General features: G+C 37.5%; 1 protein-coding gene across 3 annotated transcripts in view; it reads left to right on the top strand.

Annotated features, from left to right (window-relative positions):
* The first annotated feature begins 2,344 nt into the window (after positions 1-2,344).
* GK5 (glycerol kinase 5) overlaps positions 2,345-23,542 on the top strand; it is a 39,832-nt gene continuing 18,634 nt past the window's right edge. The window contains exons 1-8 of one of the 3 annotated variants that reach the window (XM_058187701.1): positions 2,349-3,234; positions 12,006-12,099; positions 12,617-12,692; positions 18,880-18,973; positions 19,998-20,129; positions 21,532-21,607; positions 23,269-23,330; positions 23,415-23,488. In XM_058187701.1, the coding sequence (XP_058043684.1) occupies positions 3,055-3,234; positions 12,006-12,099; positions 12,617-12,692; positions 18,880-18,973; positions 19,998-20,129; positions 21,532-21,607; positions 23,269-23,330; positions 23,415-23,488 (788 nt within the window). In that variant the 5' untranslated portion in view covers positions 2,349-3,054. Of the gene's footprint in view, positions 3,235-12,005; positions 12,100-12,616; positions 12,693-18,879; positions 18,974-19,997; positions 20,130-21,531; positions 21,608-23,268; positions 23,331-23,414; positions 23,489-23,542 lie in introns of those variants that run through there. The other 2 variants (XM_058187702.1, XM_058187703.1) reach the window with 2 other exon arrangements.

The raw sequence follows: 23,542 nt of genomic DNA, 5'->3' as shown, positions 1-23,542 counted from the left end.
TAAGCATAGCACTTATGAATACTGCTGAACTGTTTTTGGTTTGAGAAATATAATCCAGAGAATATTGAAGTCTGAAAGTACAGAATGTGTCATAGGATATAATCTACTCTGCACATACAATCTCCAGGGATTAAAAAAGCAAGTTTTACTACTTGAAAAAAAGCCCGCTGCCAGTCTAAGCGAGAAAGAGAAAAAATGCCACTAATCTGTAAACTCTTTGTTAACTCTAAAATTAAGAAATAGGTAGCGTTAGAAGTAGATTAAACACAAGTTAAAAATGCATGACCTGCAAATGCCTGTCCTTAAAATTATTTTCACTTTAGTGTTTTGCATTTTAAGTCACTTATCAACTAAAGCTTGGGTGGAGGGAGTAATTTGCAAAGTAATGCAATTAGTTGGTCAAGTATGGCCAAGACAAGATATTCTACATGCTTCTTTAATGTTTCTTAATAAAGGGATTAATGGAGCTGCCCTCATAGTCATTCATCAAATCTTGTGAACATGTTGGAACATTCCTGTTGCCTCTCATTACCCTGTTTGTCAGAGCAGTCACATGCAATCAGACTAATAATATAAAAGCTATAGTATTAAAATAGCATGAGAAAAAATCATTTTCTTACTGCTTCCAAGGAAAACATTTTGAAGGAAGAACTAGAAAGGATTATAGAGTCCTTGTTTCTCTCCGAGTTTGGTCATTTGTTTGCAGACATGTCATTATTCAACTAGTTAATATCACTAGGGTTTGTTCCCTCTGTATAGTATTATTATTATTATTATTATTTATTCATATTTTTATACCGCCCTTCTCCGAAGACTCAGGGCGGTGTACAGCAAATAAAACAACAAAATGCAAGTATAGATTGCATTGCCCTATGGGGTATGGTTTTCTCCTTAGTCGTTGATTAGGGTATTACTTTTTGCTTGTTTTTCTGCTTATCTGTGTCTTGGTTGCTGGAGAGGATATGTTCTGGTCTTTTTTTTCTTAGCTTTTTGGTTCTCTCTTTTGAATGGTCTAAATATGGTTTATTATAGATTCTCAGAAATAATACAACAGAACTTGTGATTTCACCATTTACTAATAGTGATAAACATGTTTTTTTTATTTCTAGGCATGTAAAGCAATTAAAACACTTAAGTAAACATAATTTCTCTGCCCCCCTCCTCTCATCTCTGCTTCAATAATACATAAAAATTCAGCAGTGATTTATTTCTACTTGTGCCAGTAAACCTTTTTTCTTCCTCTCCCAATTTAGAGATGACTGTACAATTACACTGGCTGGCATTGTCTCTTAGGCTGGCAAGACTTGGTTATTTCTCCCTAAGGGCATCAGTAACAAAGACAAATCCCTTGCCATAAACAGAACTGGTCTGTTCATCACTCCACCTGGGAGTGATTACATCAACAGTCTCACTCCAGTTCCTCTGGAAGAAAGTCTTCAGGAACCAAGACTGCCTAGAACTCATTTGGTTCAACCATACACCCACAACCCTCTTCCCTAAATTATCTTCCGCTTAACCAAATCATTTTTCCCTTTCAGTCCACCACCGCCTTTTTTTAAATTTCTCTGATAAATTTTCTGAGAGAAGTTTGTTGTTTGTTCCTTTCTCCTTTTCTAGTATTGGAAAAGAACCCTATTTGCTTGAGAGTTGATGCGAAGATTACTGTATACAACCTGCCCATCACCAATATACAAACTAGTCAAATCTTTCCGGTGACTTTATGCAAACTCAGCTTCTTTCTTGGGGTAGAATTTTGGTTATTTTGGAGCTGCTGTGTGGAATCGTCCTTAGTCCTCAAATCTTGTTATCTAAGGTTAGAACCCGCAGAAAATTCTGCCACCTTAAGTCCTGAGGAAACTTCCCACCCCTGTTCATCCTCAGGGCTTGTCCTCACTTGAAGCAGGTGGAAAGGGGGAGGGTAAGAAATGAGAATTGAGGCATTTCTCCGTTCTCAGTATGAGATTGGAGAACCGTATCAAGAGGAGCCATTCGCCATATCCCCACCCACCCCTTGTCCTGACACTTAAGGAAAAAGCAGCTGAAGAGAGACCACCACCCTCCCTCCTTTCCTTCCCGTCGTACTGCCAGAATCACCTCCAGTGAGAAAAGTCGATACAATCTTTTATTCTTTCATTTTTGACAGCCCCTCTCCCCAATAGTGCCCAGGGAAAGAAGGGAACCCTGAGAAGTGGTTCGTTTTCCGTTCCCGCCTCCTTCTGGGTCCTTTTACACCTTTTAATGACTCTTAAGTAACTCTTAAGAGGGTGGAAAAACCAAACAAGACTAAAACCGCAGCACCTATCTTTTACTGGTAACTTCTTTGTGCGGTTGCATCATCATCTTTTTTTTATTTTGTCGAGTACATATTAGATAATATATATAAGTATAAGCAGGAATTGAATACATAAAAGTGAATACAATTAAAGGGAACATTAGGACAAGGACGGTAGGCACGCTGGTGCTCTAGAAACAAAAAGAAACCACCTGATTTTTGGGCTTCAGTTCCTAGAATGCAAATTATACTAGAAAACCAAAACAAGTTTTTATGTTTCAAACTCGCAGGCGGCCTCTGGAGAATGATTGCCTTACACAAGCAACTTCGTGGAAAATCGCTCTTGTCCTCGCCCCGCTCAGTTATTTCCTCGATATGCCCTGCCTACGGAAACAGGCAAAGGTTGCAATCGTCTCTGTAGTTAAATTAGAATAAAGCATTCACGGGAGCCGCCTGGGAAGTCAAATCCGAGAAATCCGAAGTCAAATCCGAGAAATCCGAGAAAGGGAGCGACTCGGCACAGTTCTCTCGCCCTATTTCCTTCCCCTGGTTGGCTCCGGCTTCCCCGCGCGATTTTTTCGTTTCCCTACCAGCTTTTACTGCCAACAGCCTCCGCCCCCTTTTTCTCGCCTCATAAAACCCGCCCCTGAAGTAAGGGCGGCTACTGCCGGCCCCTGAAAGGGTCGGTTGACACTTTCCGCCGGAGCCATTGCGAGAAGACTTGCGTTAGATTCTGCGGAAAGTTGCTTGCCTGGGGTTTGAACAGGCGCGGCGCGGCGCGGATGAAACTGATCGATAGTGGCGCACCAGCGGCCAACAATGCCTCCACCGCCAGCGATGCCACGGCCTGCAATCTTGCCCCGGAGGTGAAGTATATCTTGGGGATAGACGTGGGCAGCTCGGTGATACGGTGCCATGTGTACGACAAGGCGGCGGTCCTCAAAGGATTCAGTAGCAAACAGGTGAGAATTGTGCGGGCCTCGGGGAAGAAGGCCCGACATAATGAGGTTCCTTTAACTCCGTTTTACTCACGGAGTTCTTTGGGGATTGTTTTATGCTATTGCCTAAGATTACAACTCAGTGCAACGTGGTCCTAATCCAAAAATTGTGAGCACTCGAGACACTGAATCATGAAGTGTCCAAATACAGGTTAATCCAAAATGTGTGTGCTCAGCTCTTGTGTTCAGTAAATAATTCGGCTCAACAGAATTGATTCAGTAAATCATGGTTGTGCCAACTTCGTAATTTACTCAAAAACAAACTCAGAGATTGGTATTCCTAAATTGTAGGGAGAGAATTACTACTTAAATTCAGTGGCACTTGCTGCCTTTCTATAAGTTATATACAATTAAAACTAAAGTTTTTCCTTGGTGTATATTTTATAAACAGTTGCCTCCAGTGGTGGGATTCAGCCAGTTTGCACCACTTCGGGAGAACCGGTTGTTAACTTTCTGAGCAGTTTGGCAAACTGGTTGTTGGAAGAAACCGTTAGGACAGAGAACCGGTTGTTATTTTTTTTTTATTTGAATTTATATTTCGCCCTTCTCCGAAGACTCAGGGCGGCTTACACTATGTTAAGCAATAAAAAATTACTTGAATCCCACCACTGGTTGCCTCCTGTAATCCAAGCTGGTTTCCTTTCAGTCTTTTACTACTTCTGGGCAGTAGGTTTGTTTCCACTGTCTTAGGAATGAGGAAAGATCTGTGGGTTTTGTTTTGTTTTGTTTTTTGCCCTAGTCTCTGTCTTAGTGATCACATTGGGCTTTGTAGCTTTTCTGTAATGTATATTGCAATTTCTGTCATTATTAAAATATATAACTTGCTTGTCTTTTTGTTCTTGTTTAGTAGTATAAGTAAATAAAACTAATTTGCACATTGACCTGTAATGGTTATATAGAAATTGGATTTACTTTGGTTTGCTATGTGGCACTTACTCTGAACTGTTTATGCAGCAGGAATTTGAATAACAAAAGTCCATGATTAAGTCATGGACTGCATGATATGCTGACCTCTTATTGGAGCATTTACAGATATCTTACTCTATGTAATGCTTAAATACCGTTTTAAAATTTCAGCATTTAACCTTTGCTTAATAATCACACCATATATACTATCCATGTTACCTTTGAACATTTTTCAAAGTTGAAGATAAATAATATAAAAATGTAGGTGTTAGTACTTTTGAAAGCAATAACATTTCCAATTGAGTCTTGCCTTAGCCATAAAAACCAGTTGGGTGACCTTGGGCCAGTCACTCACTCTCAGCACAACTCTCGCAGGGTTGCTGTTATTATTATTTATTTATTATTATTTATTAGATTTTTATACCGCCCTTCTCCCGAAGGACTCAGGGCGGTGTACGGCCAGAAATAAAAACAGTAACAAATACAATTTAAAATAAACAGTTAAAAAACTTATTATAAAATTGGGCAAAAATTTAAAACATATTAAAAATTTAAAACCCATTAAAATACATCCAAAAAATTAAAATTTAGAATTTAAAATTTAAGCCAACCCCGCGCGAGTAAATAAATACGTCTTCAGCTCGCGACGAAAGGTCCGAAGGTCAGGCAATTGGCGCAAGCCAGGGGGAAGTTCGTTCCAGAGAGTAGGAGCCCCCACAGAGAAGGCTCTTCCCCTGGGCGCCGCCAGCCGACATTGCTTGGCGGACGGCACCCTAAGGAGTCCCTCTCTGTGTGAGCGTACGGGTCGGTGGGAGGCATGTGGTAACAGCAGGCGGTCCCGTAAGTACCCAGGCCCTAAGCCATGGAGCGCTTTAAAGGTAGTGACCAGCACCTTAAAGTGCACCCGAAAGGCCACAGGCAGCCAGTGCAGTCTGCGCAGGAGTGGTGTTACAGGGGCGCCACGTGTGGCTCCCTCTATAACCCGTGCAGCTGCATTCTGGACTAACTGAAGCCTCCGAGTGTACTTCAAGGGGAGCCCCATGTAGAGAGCATTGCAATAATCCAAGCGAGAGGTAACAAGAGCATGAGTGACCGTGCATAAGGCATCCCGGTCGAGGAAGGGGTGCAACTGACGCATCAGGCGAACCTGGTGAAAAGCTCTCCTGTTATGGGGAAAATAAGAGGATATAGTGTTAAATGCGTTCATCGCCTTGGGTTGCTTGAAAAATAAAGTGGGATACAAATCTTGTTTGAAAGTACAGTGATAGTGCACAGATCTCCTATGAAATGTGAAAAGAAAGAGTAGCAAAATGCAGTCTTGACCATGCTACCAGTGTCTGGATATTGAAAAAGACATAAAGTTTATTGGGGGGAAAAACCCATATCAAGCTGGAAGGAAGTGTTGCATGGCATTCCATAGGTCTGAATTCTAGTTATTTTTTTTTATTAGTCACACAGTATACACAAACATCATCATAAATAAAAACAAGATATCATGAAAGAAATACCTGTATTTATAAATAAAGACATGTAATAACTATGTTAATTTGATATAATGAAGGGAACAATAGGACAGGAATGGTAGGCACTTTGTGCTCTTATGCACGCCCCTTATAGTCCTCTTAGGAATGGGGTGAGGTCAATAGTAAGTTTTTGGTTGAAGATTTTGGGATTTTGAATAGAGATTATGGAGTCAGGTAATGAGTTTCAAGTGTTAACAACTCTGTTACAGAAGTCATATTTTCTGCAATCAAGTTTGAAGCCGTTGACATTAAGTTTAAGTCTATTGTTTTTATTATTATTTTTATATTATTATTGTTGTTGTTGTTGTTGTTGTTGTTATTCTCCTTGTGCTGTTTAACATATTTTTAAATGAATTGGATAACCTGCTAAAAATATGGTGATGAAATTTGCAAACAGAATAAAGATGAAGGATAACCGTGCAAAGTATGAAAAAGATTCTGGAAGATTTTATAAGCTGAAACAATAGGCAGAAACCAGGAAGATAAATTTACAGGAAGAAATGCAGAACAAAATGGGTTTTTCTTAGATTGACTAAGAAAAGATATAGAAGGGGGGAGGTCATATTGGGCAGTGCTAAATGCAAAAAGGAGCTTGAATATTGTGGTAAATCACAAACTGAACATGAGTCAGGAATGTGATGCAATGATAAAAAACAAATGTAGTTCTAGGCTACTTCAACAGATGTGTAATGTAAAAAATCATTCTTCCTCTCTATTTAGCACCATATTGCATTAACTCATTGTTTCCAGTGATTAAGGCTGCAATTTAAAAATGGCGTTGACAAACGGACCAGATTTAATCAACAGGGTTATTTTGTTTGTTGTACTTTCCATAAACTGCCAAGAGTCCCTTAAGATTGTAGCTTGTAGTGGGATATAAATAGAGTCCTTAGGTTATGATGGCATTTGGGACCACTAAGTGGCATAGGGCCGGGCTACTTACGGGACCGTCTGCTGCCACCGATTGCCTCTCACCGACCCGTGCGCTCTCACAGAGAGGGACTCCTCAGGGTGCCGTCAGCCAGGCAGTGCCGACTGGCGACACCCAGGGGAAGGGCCTTTTCTGTGAGGGGCCCCACCCTCAGGAACGAGCTTCCCCCAGGACTTCGCCAACTTCCTGACCTTCGAACCTTCCGCCGCGAGCTCAAGATACATCTATTTATTTGCGCAGGACTGGACTAGAATTTTTTAATGTTTTAAATTTTAAATCGGGTTTTAATGGGGCTTTATTATTTATATTCCTATTTTAAATATTCGGCCTTATGTAATAAGTTTTTTAAATTGGTGTTTTATTTTGTATATATATGTGTTTTATATGGCTGTAAACCGCCCTGAGTCCCTGGGGAGATAGGGCGGTATAAAAGTGTGAACAAATAAATAAATAAATAAATACTAAGTGACACAGTCACACAATATTGCACTTTATGACTAGCAATATCATGTGACTGTCACTTAGCAACAGTAGTCCTGGTTGCCATTGTTAAATGAGGACTTTATGTAATAGCAACTTCTGGCTTCCTGTCTATTTCTTTATTGACTTTGCTTTCGGGAAACCAATAGGGAATATCGGAAACTGATCATGTGAGCACAGGTCTCTGTGGCATTGTAATTGCATTTTTCAGTTATGCCTCTGCTGTACTACCCAGATCAAGTAAAACGTAGTGCTCAATTTACAACAATTCATTTAGTGACCAGTCACAGTTACAACAGTGCTGAAAAAAAAAGACTTATGACCATTTTTCACATTTACAACCATTGCAGCTTCCCCCTTGTCAATGATCAAAATTCAGATGCTTGGCAACTGACTCATGCTAATGATGGTTGCAATGTCCTGGGGTCATGTGATCCCCTTTGGTAACCATCTGACAAGCAAAGGCAATGGAGAAGCTGTAATTCCTTAACAACAGTGCTACTAATTTAACAACTGGAAATTTTTTAAAAAATGTTGGATAACCATTTGTCTGAAATGGTGTAGGGTTTCCAGCCTGGGCAGGGGGTTGGACTAGAAGACCTCCAAGGTCCCTTCAAACTCTGGTATTATTATTAACTGTAGTCATTCACTTAACAACTGTAGCAAGAATGATTGTAAAATGGGGCAAAATGCACTTAACAAATGTTTCACTTAGCAACAAATGCTGAGCTCAATTGTGGTCATATGTCAATGACTATCTGTAATAATAGTTCAGCTTTTTCTCAATCTTGCTCATTCTTGGTACGTTCAAGTACATAATATACCATGCACAAATTGTGCTTACCACAAAAAGCTTATGCAGATAGACCTTGACTATAGTTGAATCAAAAAGTTTTGTTTTTAAGCAAGGGTTAGGGTTAAGATTTGCCACATTAAGCAAATCACTGCAGTTGTTAAGTGAATCATGCAGCTGTTAAATAGCTTACCTCATTGACTTTGCTTGTTGGAAGCTGGCTGGGAAGATTATATACTTACGATCTGGGACAGTGCAATTGTCATAAATATATGCCAGTTGCCAAGTGGCTAAATTTTAATCATGTGACCCATGGGGATGTTGCGTAATCCAAAAGTCACTTTTTCAGTGCCATTATAGCTTCGAACAGTCACTATACTTTTTTACCTTTGTAAGTCAAGGACTATTTGTATAAAGATTCCATATTACTGTGAAACTTAGATATTTTATTAGAGAGAGATTTCAGTGTATGTTTCTGATCTAATGAACCCTGACAATTTAGTAACTTAAATTCCCAAGTATAGTAACGGTACATGCATTTCGTGGCATTTTGTATGTACTGTCTGACCAGTGCATGTTGGAAATCTATGGTGAAGGACATAGAAGCTGTACTTGAATAACCCACTGAACCACACTCTTGTGACCACATTTGTCTTTTAGTATGTTATGGGACCAACCCATATATTTACCTGATGATTGTGTCATGAGAATAAAGAAAACTGGGCAAGTTAACAATAGGTAAACATTCTCAAAAGCCACTGGAATCTTGTTCTTGATGAAATGAATTAAATATAGCATTGCGGTTTAAAGAGTTACATTACTAATGTTTCTCTTTTCCACATATGTTCAGATGTATGTATTTTAGATTTTCCTGTATGAGTTCAAGATTGCATAGCATTCTTTCCTCCAGTTTCCCCCCATGACAAATACATTGTGAAGTAGGTTGGGCTCAGAGATTGTGATTTGGTTTAAAGTGGCCAAGGATGGTTTTGAATCTTGGCCTCCCATTTCTACTGTATGGGAATACTTTTAAGTACCCTACCAAACTGTATTTTAAATACTACTTGGTTTAAATCTACTTGGTTCTTAAATTGTCATTTATTTACTCAAGTTAGTAAGTTTCTACTTTATCTCATTTGATATGAATGAGGAAAGAATTTTTAGTAGCTTTTCTATGCAGTGAATAATTACTACAGCAAGAGTACACAATCACAGTGGAATGTATTTATTTTTTCTCTCCTTAAATAGGTAAATGAGAGTTGACTTAATTGTACACAAGGTGTATTATTTCAGTACAGTATGCTATATGGCAACTTGCTGACCATAAACAATACAAAAGAAGGTGGGAATGGTGGAATCTACAGTATACAATAGAATTCTATTTTAATAGAATTTAAGGTCTTGTTTGGGCTCAAATTTAGATTTTAAGGAGGCAAGTTTAATTTCCATTTGTCCATTCCCTGATTGTAGAACTGAAGAGATATTTTACTTTATTTAGCTAGCTATCTCTAATATGACTCTGACCAACTTTCAGATGATTAAAACAATGTAAAAGCAAGCAATACGATTTCTAAAAATAAAAATACTAATACAAGAGCATATAAAATCATCACTTAAATTCATAAAATAATTCATAAATTTCCTGCAATATTATTTGTATAAGGTGGCATTGAAGAATTTCTTCTTAATTTTACAGCATTTCTATACATTCATATAATCAGGCCCTCATGGGTACATTTATTCCTAATAAGGTAAAGGTACAGATTTCCCCTGTCCAGTCATGCCCAACTCTAGGGAGTGGTGCTCATATCCATTTCTTAGCAGAGGGAGCCAGCATTATCCGAAGATATTTCCATAGTCATGTGGCCAGCATGAGTACACATCAATGTGTGTGGAACACCTTTACCTTCCCACCAAAATTATACCTATTTATCTACTTGCACTTGCATGCTTTCAGACTGTTAGGTGGGCAGGAGCTGTGGCAAGTAACTAGCTCAAACTGCCAAGGTCTCCAGCTGCCAAGCTTCTGTTCGACAAGCCCACCATCTTAATCACTTGCTCACTGTGCCATATATTCTCAATACTCTTTAGTATCAAAGTGAAACAGCAAATTTTCATCCTTTTTGAAGTAAGCAAGGTCAACAAATAGACTTCAGGGAGTTTAAATGGAGCTATGTTTAGTTGATATAAATTATAATAAAATCTTAAAGCATGGTTGTATTTTCCTTTTCCTCACTCTTATATCCTGACAAATTAGAGTGGAAGCAGTCTTATCATGGCATCTGGCCCTCTCAATTCCTGGCAGATAGATGGTTAAGAAATGGAGGTAGTGACAGATTTTATTTTCCTGGGCTCCAAGATCACTGCAGATGGGGACTGCAGCCAAGAAATTAAAAAACGCTTGCTCCTGGGGAGGAAAGCTATGGCAAATCTAGACAGCGTACTAAAAAGCAGAGACATCACCCTGCCAACAAAAGTGCGTATAGTCAAAGCTATGGTTTTCCCAGTTGCAATGTATGGCTGTGAAGGTTGGACCATAAGAAAGGCTGAGCGCCAAGGAATTGAGGCCTTTGAACTCTGGTGCTGGAGAAGACTCCTACGAGTCCCTTGGACTGCAAGGCGAACAAACAAGTCAGTTCTAGAGGAGATCAACCCTGATTGCTCTTTAGAAGGCCAGATCCTGAAGATGATCCTGAAGATGAAACTGAAATACTTTGGCCACCTAATGAAAAAGAAGGACTCACTGAAGAAGAGCCTAATGCTGGGAAAGATTGAGGGCAAAAGAAGAAGGGGATGACAGAGAACGAGGTGGCTGGATGGAGTCACTGAAGCAGTAGGCATGAGTTTAAATGGACTCCAGAGGATGGTAGAAGACAGGAAGGCCTGGAGGTATATTGTCCATGGGGTTGCGATGGGTCGGACACAACTTCGCAACTAACAACAAGAAGTCTTAGCTTCTTTCACATTCTTTTTCCGTTTCTTGGGTTAAAGGCATGCTTTTGTTGTGTTATCTCCAAGGTCATCTCAGTAGTTGTGGTATCACACGTACTGTTGTTACATTGCTAATACTTTGTGTCTCTTGATGTCTTTCTGAAGGCAATGCTTAAACTGGTTCCTTGAGTTGGTAATAGATGTATGAAGATTTTGTACGAACATTTTGAATATATTTTCTGTGAACAAAACCTACTGAAACTTGAATCAAATTCAGATTTTAAGGAGGCATGATTAATTAATGAATAATTTAATTTCCGTGTCTTCATTCCTGATGCAGAACTAAAGAGATGCATTTTGAAGACTGGAAATACAGGGAGGATTCCTTAGTACTTCTAAGTACTTCTATCATAATGTTGCTACACCAAAGTCTCCTTTTATAATAGGATCATACAGACTGGTTATTTTATTAAATAATTATACAGCATTTGAATTGCAGTTCGCAATTAAACATGAGATTTCATCTATGAGTTGCAGTAGTAAGTATACAATAATATTTAATATAAGAAACAATCAGAAAAAGTTATGCAAACATCTTAAATATATTTAACTTTGTATAATATTTATTGTTTTATAATTCTTCTTATACTACTGTGATGGGGTTTGACACTTTGCTACCAGTTTCTTTGGAGACAAAGGATTGATTTGATCTTGAAGGTTCATTAGTAGCATTTATTTTCTGATGATCAGTCCTTAAGTATTAGTATTAATTTCCATTACTTACTTTTGTTTTTTATCTTTGAAATTAGACTGTTTTTCAAATTCCAAATTCAGTTAACAGTTGGTTTGTGGTTTTATGGTGATTTTTAATACCAAAGAAATGTACACATTCTATTCTCATAAGCAACAGTCTGCTTTAATGGAAAACGTGGCCATAAGCTGAGGGTTCCAACAATATATTTGATAGTATATGTACATACTATATATTGAGTTCTAATGGCTGTGCTGTAATTATCTTTGCATATTTTTTAAAAGGAGAATGTGAGTTATAAATATGTAAGAAATAAGCTAAGCAACTTTAATTCTTTTAATATGTGAAGATGCTTTTTTGTAATCTTCATCAAGATCATTAACATCTATGATCTTGGTAAACTTGTGTTTCCTTTAATAGGTAGAGGCACTTCATCCTCAGCCCGGTTGGGTTGAATTAGACCCTGAAAGTCTGTGGACCCAGTTCATTGATGTGATTAAAGAAGCAGTTCAAGGTAATCATGCAACCCTGTTAATTTTCTTTTTCAAAACTTAATTCTGCCATATTGAATTTATTTTGTGTTGAGATTCAGGTTCAAGCTGAAAGATGAGACATTCAAGGTCAGGTTCAAGCTCAAAGGTTCAAGGTCAGGTTCAAGCTCAAAGATGAGACACGTTGAAGCTCAAAAATGACACAGTAAAATCCAATCAAATTCAGTCCTTTATTTACTTTCATCTAATGGACAGAATCTTGTCCTTCTATATAACCTTCTAACCCATTAGAAATTACTGCCTGGTCCTTGGGAAAGCTCTGTGGTGCCAAAACTCCTACCCACTACTTTTCAAAGTGCGCATTCTCTCAGAATACCTAGATTAAAGCTAATCTAGAACTTACAACATATTGGAGTACTTTCACATCGCCTTTTAGAAACTGAATTAACAATTTTGATTTGGGTTTGTAGTTTTATTTCTATGGCCCACCCGAATGGATAACCATACAAATCTTTTTAAATAAATACATATATCTTTTAGTTGCAGGACTTAAAATGAATCAAATCTCTGCTCTTGGACTTTCAACACAACGTGCAACTTTCATTACATGGAACAAGTATGTATAAAGGTTATAACTGATACCACATTCTGTGTTTGTGGATATATATGGATGCTTTTCAAAATACATGAAGTTCACTTGTTACAGCAATACTTTGTGGCATTATTTACTAACATTCATGATATTGAAAATAATAACAAAATATATTTAGCTTTTGTTTTAAACCCATATATGTATCATTATAAATGGTATTTTTCAACAAAGTTCAATTAAATAAACACCTGAAATACAGTAAATGATTTGATGCAGGGTAGGTGCTAGTTACGTTGTTTATGTATGGATGTAGGTTATACTTCTACACAGCTAAAAAGCTTTGCTAATTCTTTAATTAGTTTTAAAATGCCACTTTAAAAGTTAGGCCACAGCTTTTATGTAAGAAAATAGTAGCTGAATTCTATATTTACTATTAATATACTGTATATAGAATATAAAACATGGAATAACAAGGTTGGAAGGAACCTTGGAGTCTTCTAGTTTGAAAATACCCAACTATCAAGATTGTTTAATTATTTAGCTGCTTCTTACCCTTTGTGATCTAATGAACAACATTTTGCTAGGTTTGCCAGGCAGCAACTGTTTTTTGTTTGTTTTTTTAGTTCTTGTAAGCTCAAGTCTGTATTATCAGTGATAATATCTGGCTACCATGTTATTGGGCTTTTCTTCAGTTGCCTTATTTTTTTTCAAACATCAGGGACTTTTCAACTGATTCTTGCCTTTGCATTATGTGCCCCAAGTACTTAAAAAATTTTTATGGTTTTATTAATCTATGATTGAATGATTTGTTCAGTGGTGACAGTCCATGGTACTCTCAAAAGCTTTCACTGGCACCCATATTCAAAGGCATCGATTTGTCCTTCAGCCTTTCTGATATTCCAATTTTCACAGCCATGTTTTTACAAATGAAGAAATGTAGTCTCCGTCTGTAGAGATTCTCAGTCATCCAGGTCATGGTTGTCCCAAAGGTGCTTTTCATGAGGCAACTGGACTTTCTTGTTTTTTCTTTGAATATGTTTAGCTTCTCATCCAAAAAGCTTCTTCAGTTCTGGCAGGATAGTCAGAGCTGAAGAAGCTTCTTGGATAGAAGTGAAATGTCATCAAAGAAGAAGCAAGAAAGTCCAGTTGCCTCTTGAAAAAGGACCTTTGGGGACAGTCTCTGTCTGTGTGATATCTCTGTACTTTAATTTTTGGTTAAGATCTTTGGTACCTTTCTCTCTAGGAGACATATGTAGTGGGGGATGGGGGCAGGCAGTGACCAAACATATAACATAATTTCTGCTAGAGGTGTCCACAATTAATCCTCTGTTGGCCTCTGTGACTCAGACTGGTAAGACAGTCTGTTATTAACAGCAGCTGCTTGCAATTACTGCAGGTTCAAGCCCCACTAGGCCCAAGGTTGACTCAGCCTTCCATCCTTTATAAGGTAGGTAAAATGAGGACCCAGATTGTTGGGGGCAATAAGTTGACTTTGTATATAATATACAAATGGATGAAGACTATTGCTTGACATAGTGTAAGCCGCCCTGAGTCTTCGGAGAAGGGCGGGATATAAATGCAAATTTTAAAAAAAATCCTATTAATTAAAAATGTGGATGTCTGTATGCAAAACTGGATTTGAATCATAATATCAGCCTAGAATTAGAGATCTCTTAATGAATTAAGATTCATTAGCTCTACCCATCATCCCTGTAAAGTTTTCAGCCTAGGATGATAAGTTATTTCAACTTCTTTTTCCTGCATACCTTTAAATATTAACAGGAACGTAGCTTTTTCAGTTTCTTTCGAATTCTTCTTTTTCAATATAATGTGTTGAATATTAGGCTTACACCAACAGCACTTGACTTGGGTAGTTATCAATCTGTCTGGCCTGTCCAAAATATTCTTATCATTGATTCCATTAAACTAGCTAATATATTAACAGCTTAGAGAGCAGAAAGAATACAGTTTAATGTGAATTCTATCAAATAATCTGTATATCATAATTATGGTCTTTATATAAAATTCTGATGAAATTTAAAAATGAAAAATGTATAATTAAGAGGGTTTGTATTTACACAAGTTGCAGGGATAAATGTCTATGAATAATATGAATATTGAGATTTCTTTCCTGAATTCTTCAGTTATAAGTCCAGTTTGTTCTGTGGATGGTTTTATACATTTGATAAATAAAATTAGTTCAATAATTATCTCAACTATTCAGTCAGAATTCTTCTATATGAGAATAAATTAAAGAAATACTATATATCCTAGGAAGAGTTACAACAATAAACTTTAAGTTGAAAAGTAGGGCAGGGTAGAAAACAATCTCTTTCAAAAATTTTCAGCAAAGTACTTCTAGTCGTTTCAATATTTTGAATAGGGAGAAAGGAATATAAAAACAGGTTTTTAAATCTCTTCCACTGCATAAATCTCACCATTGCAAAACCAGTTATTCTACTAAAATGTTCTTATGTAAAAATAGTTTTGTTTGTTTTGAATTCTTTAGTTAAGATATTAAGTTGTCCTAGTTAAGATACAAAGAATACAAAAAAGTAATAAACAGCCTAAGCTTAATTCTTATGAATTCATGTCCTTTAAATAAGGACAATAACATTAAGGCTGATGTTTTTGAATAGATTTCAGCTCTATTATGACAGTGATCTACTGGGTGGGGAAGGTGCGCAGGTGGTCGGTGAGGCATCTGAGAATGGAAGGGCCAGGAGTAGCAGTCGTCTGAGAAAGAGTCACCCAGCTGGTTTTCATGGCTAAGGTAGGACTAGAACTCAGAGACTCCTGGCTTCTAGCCTGGTACCTTAACCACTGGGTCTCTTTTTGAACAAAATGTAAGGGCAAGTAAGGATTAGCAGGACTATGTGGGATAAATATTGGGCTTAATGAGTATAGCTTGCTTCAAAGAAACAGAAAATACAAGACAGGGAGTAATACAATGCTGCATTTCAGGAATGGAGGAATCTAGACAAAGGATAACGGGAGAAGATAAAAGTATCTAGGCTAGAATAAAGGGCAAGAATTGATGTTTTGCTAGAAATCTGATACAGGCCATAGAACAGATAGATGAGTTATTGGAACAGATAAAAAGCCTCAGATAAATGAGGCTTGATTGGTGAAGAATTCAGCTACCTAGACATATGTAGGAAAGTTAATCCTGTCAAACAGGAGATGTCAGATTAATTTTGTTCTGTGTTGGCGATAATTATGTCTTTCAAATGATTAGGCACAAGGCAATTTGTTCCTTAGATATGGTCCTTATTAACAGGGAGTCATTGATTGAATATATTAAAAAATGAAATGTTGAAGCTGAACTGACCATGATTTCCTAGAGTTGATCTTAACAAAAATACAAAGTATGGATGTTAGAAAGACTATTTTTAATAAATCAAATAGTAAAGAAAATGCATAGGAATAAAACCTTAAAGACAAAGACTTTGTCACTAATTGAGTTTTCTTGGAAACAAAGGATGGTTTAATCTCAAATAATGTCAAAGGAGCCCATGTGGCTGAATAGGCAGCTCACAAAAGAGTTTGAGATTAAAGAAGAGTGCTTATTTGAAGTGGAAGAAAGGATTAACATTCAACGAAATTTTCCCATGTTTAGCTCAAAAATTAGGTATAAGGTCAGGAAGGCAAAGGTGGAAAGCTAAAGCTATTCACTGAGGCAAAACCCAATAAGAAGGATTTCTTCATGTCAGTAGCAAGAGGAAATCAAAGAAGATGTAAAACTATGGCTTACTTCAAACTGAGAGATCCTAACATAATTAAGAGAAAGGGTGAGAACTGCAGTTTTTAGCTCTTTCTCTCCAAAGGAAATGATGATTTGAGTAGCATATATTAAGAACAAACAACAGAAGGCTCCAGCCAGCTACTTTGAATCTACTAGTTAGGCTTTCATGTCATAACAGAAAAGCTGTTGTGTAGAGCATAGTCACTAAAACCCAACACTTCCCTGAAATCCAGCACTTCAACTAATTGGAACCTCTTCAGGTGCTCATGTCCTAAGGAAATACACTTAAAATACTGAAGGATCTGGCTGAAGAATTATTAGAACTTGAACTTCATGTCAGTTATCTTCAAGGAATCGTGGGGGGGGGGGAAGTGTTACAGGATAGGGGAAGAGTAAATAGAGTACCTGGCATTAAGAAAAGAAAAATAAAATTAACATAATTGACAGGCATGAGCTTAAATGGACTCCAGAGGATGGTAGAGGACAGGAAGGCCTGGAGGAACGTTGTCCATGGGGTCGTGATGGGTCTGACATGACTTCGCAACTAACAGCAACAAAATAATTGACAGTAAGCCTAACATCAATATCTGTAATATGTTGAAGAATAGATAATAAAGCAGGCCATTTGCAGCCAAAATGAAGACAATGCTATCTTTCTAAAAGTCAACATAGTTTTGCCAAAAATAGGTGAGACAAATCTTATATCTTTTCTTCAACAAGATAAACTATACTGGTATGGGTGGATAGTACTGCAGTAGAATGGGTCCATAATTAACTAGCTAGCTAACCACACTCCAGTCAGCATTAATAGTTCCATAGTGAGTGGGAGACAAGTAATGGTCTCTGTGTCCACCCAATATTAGTCAACAATTTGAAATGGATGAGTTGCTCATCCTGTTTGCAGTTGAAACACAATTAGGAAATCTGGCCAATAACCAGGATCTAACAATATTGCAATCTAAACTTCTCAGTTTGGAAAACGGGGCTAGGAAGAACAAGATATCCTTCAACAGGGAGAAATGTAAAGTACTGTATTTAGAGAGGAAAAATACAGGGCATTATATAAGAAAGAGGCTTAGAAGAATTACTTTGATGAAGGACTTGGGTATGGTCATTGACAGATGAACACGAGACAACAAAGTAAGACTTACGTTAAAAGAGTTTTGGGCAGCATTAGAAGAAGCATTCTCAACGCACTGTGGAGACCATGCCTTAGGACTATGTGAGAGATTCTGGGCACCATTTCCAAAAGGACATTGACTAGAACAGATTGGGTGGAGGCAAAAGAGATGAAACAAGGCAAAAGAGATGAAACAAGGTCTTGAGAACAAGCCAATGGAACTTGGCATAATGAATCTGGAGAACAGAGGATTGAAAGAATAGAATTTAGAATAGAATTTTTTTTTATTGGCCAAGTGTGATTTGACACACAAGGAATTTGTCTTGGTGCATATGCTCTCAGTGTACATAAAAGAAAAGATACGTTCATCAAGGTACGTTCAAAGTAGAGTTGATATCAGTATTGAAGTACACTGAGATAATTATCAGGAACCTTTCTATTGCCACAGAAATGAGAACAAGAAATAATTGGTACAAGTTAGATGTCTATGGAGATTCTCAATCATCCAGGTCATGGTTGTCCCAAGGTGCTTTTTCAAGAGGCAACTGGACTTTCTGGTTTTTCTTCCCATCAGGACAAAATTCAGCAGTCCATAAGCATTTAAAAGACAAAGGCCACTCTTTTGAAGATAGAAAAGTCCACATTTTGGACAGAGAGGACTGTTGGTTTAAAAGAGGGGTCAAAGAGGCTATCTATTGAACAGCCCTCTCTCAACAGAGGGGGAGGGATACAACATCATCTACCGCTAGTCTACAACACAGTCCTTTCAACAGTTCCAAGAAGGCTCCACATCTATTTAGTGTTAAAATCTCTTTGCCCATTATGGACATAATTAATTGTAATGTAATGATTACAGTGTGGGGATGTTAATTTGCAGAAGTAATTATCAGCCATCAATCAATAGCCACAACTTTGCCCCATTTGACAGTAGGAAAAAAGCACAGGACAGTCTAAAGAAGTAAACATAATCAGTTGGTGTGTGAAAGTCACTGGTCAGTGAAAACCTTTTGAAGGAGGTCCCAAGTTGCAAGTACCTAAATTTCACTTTAAAAGATTTTCTGATTGTAAGATCTTTATAACCACAAATGACAGTTTTTAAGAAGAGCTAGACAACTACCTTTTGAGCATGGTTTATTTGTTTATGGACTTTTCTGCATAATGTAGAGGGTTAAACTACTAGATGATCTTTGTGATCCCATCTACTTGCACATTTCTTTGATTCTGTGTTGCTACATTTTTTAAAATCTGTAATCTGTTTAGAGCTGATATCTAAACTCTATTACTGAACTATAAGATAATATTAACGAAGCAATTGGAAAGTCAATTATTCCTTTTTGCTCTTCCAGAAAGACAGGGAAACCTTTTCATAATTTCATAAGTTGGCAAGATGTGAGAGCTGCTAACCTTATTAAATCCTGGAACAGATCTTTTTTAATGAAGGTAAGATACTTTGTGTTGAAAGTAAGTCAGATGAAGGATGGAAAGAACTTTGCATGGGTGCGAATATGGCTGGGTTCAGACAAATTATACTTTACAAATCACATTATCTTGAACTCATAAAACAAGCAATAAGCAATAAACCGAGGCATGAATAAATCATTTTCTGGCTTTGTATCTGAACACAGTGCACTAAGCTGTAGGCATATGCTACTAAGAATATTAAGAATGTACAAAATGTGCAGCTGATTTTGAGCAATAAGCATCCAAATCAAAATTCAAAATGCTTTGAATGTTGAGATCCAAATGTAGAAGAAAATAGGGTTGTTTTTTTCCAGTTATTTAACTTTGGGGAGATTGGAATGAGCATGCTGATGATATATATATATATATATATATATATATGCAAGTAGAAAAGATAGGGACCACCTTTGGTGGGAAGGTAACAACATTCCGTGCACCTTTGGTGTTGAGTCATGCCGGCCACATGACCATGGAGACAGCGCTGGCTCTTCGGCTTTGAAACGGAGATGAGCACTGCCCCCTAGAGTTGGCAACGACTAGCACATATGTGCGAGGGGAACCTTTACCTTATATATCAATAGCAGCTGGGGGAAGATTGCAAAGAAATGGTCCAGAAGATTGCAAGCAGTTAGGCCAGTCAAAGATGGTGTTTTGAACTGCTGAGACCACTGTATTAGGGAGGCAGGTACTTAGGCAAATACGTTTTCTATAGAATGAGAGAATGGAAAATACTGGGAAGATGGGGAACTGGATGGGTCAGTGCAAAGGCCAGGTAAGGGATCCTCTGGATTTTGTCTTTGCTGAAATGCAGAACAACCAAACAACTATGTATTTTTTGTTAAACTGAAGCCAAATTTGCAAACTTTCCAGAATGCACTGTTTATTCTGGGTTCAATTCAAAATATATATTTCATTTTCTGTATAGTCCTAAATAAATACAACTTGACTTAAATCTAATTGGACAGAAACTCAAATGTTTACTACGAATCTTCCTTTCAAACAGGCAGTCCATGGTATTTCTTCTTTGCTGCACTTTTTCACTCGGATTAATAAACTTCTGCTAGCCCGTTCTTTTAGTTTTACGACCCAGCATGTCTCTTTAAGACTGGTTTGGATATTACAACATTTATCTGAGGTAAGCCTCATGTTAAATTCTTTGTGTGGGATTTCCTGTTGGCTCTGAGGTTATATAGTATCTAAGTGTTCTTAGTGTTCATTTATTTGTTTTATCAAATTTCCAATTGGAGATGAACTTGGTAACTATTCTAGTCTTTTCCAGTGTACTGTTCTCGACATGATCCTAGACTGACTAGAGTATTGGGGCTTAGAGGCCAATATATCTGGTTAGCATGCAATTGGAGAAGATCCATGATCCAAGATGTTCCAAACTGGTGATTCATACTAATTTATTTTCTGAGCTCTACATAGTTATTATTGAGAGCCAGTTTGATACAATGGTCAAAACATCAGGGTAAAAACTGGGACTTCTAGTCCTGTCAGGCACAAAGTCAACTGGGTAACCTTGATCCAGTCACTCACTCGGCCCTAGGTAAGGGCGAATCACTTCTGAAAATAGTGACAGGAAAACTGCAGAGACCTGTTCACACAGTTACCAGGAGTCAGAAACTTATTTGAAGGCACACACACACACACACACACAAAACACCAAAATACCATATCAAAAACAGATAATACCAACGTTTCAAAGGTGCAGGTATAAAGCGTAGTCAAGAGACAGAGCAAAGTTCAGGAATCTGGATGAACAAGCTGAAATAAGGTGCATAATATAAAAGTTAAAATTATCTGATGGTCATTTTATATGGGAATATAAAAAATAGTTTCTGATACAATTTTTAACAATTTTTAACATCAAGAGACCAATACAGGAAATCTTAATTATTTTATGAGAAATGACAACAGCAATAACATGTTGTAAGCATTGAGATAAAATAACTTTTACAGAAAGTTTTGTAAAAGATTAAGCACAGTTCCCTTCCTCTCAGGATTATCATCCAGCTGCATGCTATATGAATATACACATCCATTGTCATAGCCAATTTACAATTTACAGTGGTAATCTGTTCTTCTCAACTGGCAGTTTTAGTCAGTAGCTAGCAAAGGGTCCAGACTGGTTTTTCCTCCACTTCCCCCTCCTCCTCCTCCCAAATATAACTCAGTGTGTTTTTGAAAGATATCTAAAAAAATGTTAGCTTTGGGATCAGCCATGATGCATAGAGTTGTACATTTCATAAAACTATCTGATTCATCTTCTGAACACTTACCAAACAGCAATTTCCACATTATGGCATAAAGAAAAGGGTTTCCTTTAAACATCATAAGAACCAAGAAGGCTGATGTTATTAATTATCCTAATTAAGTCAATCTTCTGGATTGTTTAGGGTTTTGTATACTACTATCAGTCCCTTAGACTTGACTGAGTAGCAGACTAGCTATCTAGAGCTATTGTAAGTGCACTGATATGGATGGATTACATTTGCCTTCCTGCAAAAAAATGTGACCTGTGTGTTCATTTGCAGGTAGAACAAGCTGCTAAAGATGACAATTGCTGTTTTGGAACAGTTGACACATGGTTACTTTATAAACTCACTAAAGGTGAGTGGATTAAATGGAGTGGAGGTAATATACCCACATATCACCTCTAAAATTCTGCAAGTGAATCTTATTCTGACATCCTTCACACAACAGCACTTGTAAAATAGAATAGATCAATTGTCTGGAAATAAAAAACATTGTCTGTCTAACCAAGGTTGAAAATTCAAAAGACATTTGCAGTGAAAGAACAATAACACGTTTAGTCCAAATCTAATCCACGATCAAAAACAGATAATACCAAAGTTTCAAAGTGCAAGCATAAAGCGTAGTCAAGAGGCAGAGCAAAGTTCAGGAATCTGAATGAGCAAGCTGAAATAAGGTACATAATATAAAAGGGGAATTGCAAAATACATTATTTCTCGAAGGTTTATCTCAAGGCAGCAGAGAATTCTACTGGAACCCCACATTTTCTAATTCATGTCTTTGTTCTAATAGTAATCCATTTAGAAAATGTTCATGTTTCTCTGTAAGTTCAGCTTTAAAATCTTGCTCTTTTCACCATTTTATACCTTGTACCACAATTTGAAGATACTGCCATTCTCATAGACTTAAGGATTGTGAGGTGTTTTTAGGGTTAAGAATCAGAGTTGACAGTTCTAATTCTATGCTCAGATCGTATCTTTCAGACAAAAGATGTCTCATAGAATTTGTGTTATCTGATTCTCAGTTCTCCTCTGACAAGGACCTATGCAAAGAGACCATAATAGTTACTTATGGAACTTTTTGCCCTGCAAGCCTTCACATTTGGAAGCAGGGAAAGTCTTTAACATGCACAATTTTATAGTCTCTATAGTGCATGTGAGATTGGTTGCTTTTATACTTGTGCACTGTGTAGAGGATCAAGCGCACCAATAAAAGGAATGGTGATAATAGCATTAATAGAATAACATTAGTTTAAATGAACTGCTCAGTTCTATATTACAAGATACTGTATTATTCAGAGTATAAGACGCTCTGGAATATAAGACACACATTAGTTTTTGGGGAGGAATACAAGAAAAAAATATTCTGCCTCTGCCTACCAGCATCCGTCAGTATTCATCTGGCTAGCATTGCTGAACAGCCTGATCAGCTTCAGCACGTTATCGCAGCCTGATTCAGTACAAGCAGCTAATTGGCAGCAGAATTGGCCTCCGGGAATACCCTCAATCAGCTGTTCCAGGCTATGGGGATCACCACAGCCCATCACCGCCTCTTCACGTTTCGTTTTGGCCTCCACTTGTCGCGTTTTCAGTCTCTGCATGCTGCCAGGATCGCCACAGCACATCGCTGCCAATTGCCACCTCTTTGTGTCGTGTTTCTGGCCTCCGCACATTGCATTTTCAGCCTGTACCAAGTAGCGGGGATCAGCAATCACCGGCGTCTAGAACTGGCCAAAAACGCAATGTGTGGAGGCCAAAAACAGCCAAAGGGAAGGGCTGGCGGGGCTTCGATAACATTCCCTGTATAAGACACACACACATTTCCACCCCCTTTTAGGGGGGTGCAAAGTGCATGGTATACTCTGTAATTAAATAATCTCTTAGAAGGAGGCAATCATTGTTTTATAATTAAGAATTATGTGACTGATACATTGTTCAGGAGATAAATCGCCAAATTATAATTTCCATGTTGTCCTATAATTGCTTTTTGTTTTATTTTTCAATATCTGATTGTTCTAGGTGCAGTGTATGCTACAGATTATTCAAATGCCAGTACCACTGCGTTTTTTGATCCTTTTAAGGTATGACTAGTTCCCTCTGCCTTGTTGTTACGGTTTGTCTTTGCATTGTTTTTAATTCTTTTTTTAATATGCATGTGATTTCAGCTGCAATGGAGTGACCTTTTTAGCAAGTTACTCTCCATTCCAATATCGCTTTTCCCTCCAATAGAGGACAGTAGGTAAGTTTTAATTAACATATATTTTTACTTTTTCCAAATGAAGACATAAATATC

The sequence above is a fragment of the Ahaetulla prasina genome, chromosome 6 (assembly GCF_028640845.1).
Source record: "Ahaetulla prasina isolate Xishuangbanna chromosome 6, ASM2864084v1, whole genome shotgun sequence".
Classification (NCBI taxonomy): Eukaryota; Metazoa; Chordata; class Lepidosauria; order Squamata; family Colubridae; genus Ahaetulla; species Ahaetulla prasina.
The sequence above is the reverse complement of the archived record's forward strand: the minus strand, read 5'-3'. Positions and strand labels throughout refer to the sequence as shown.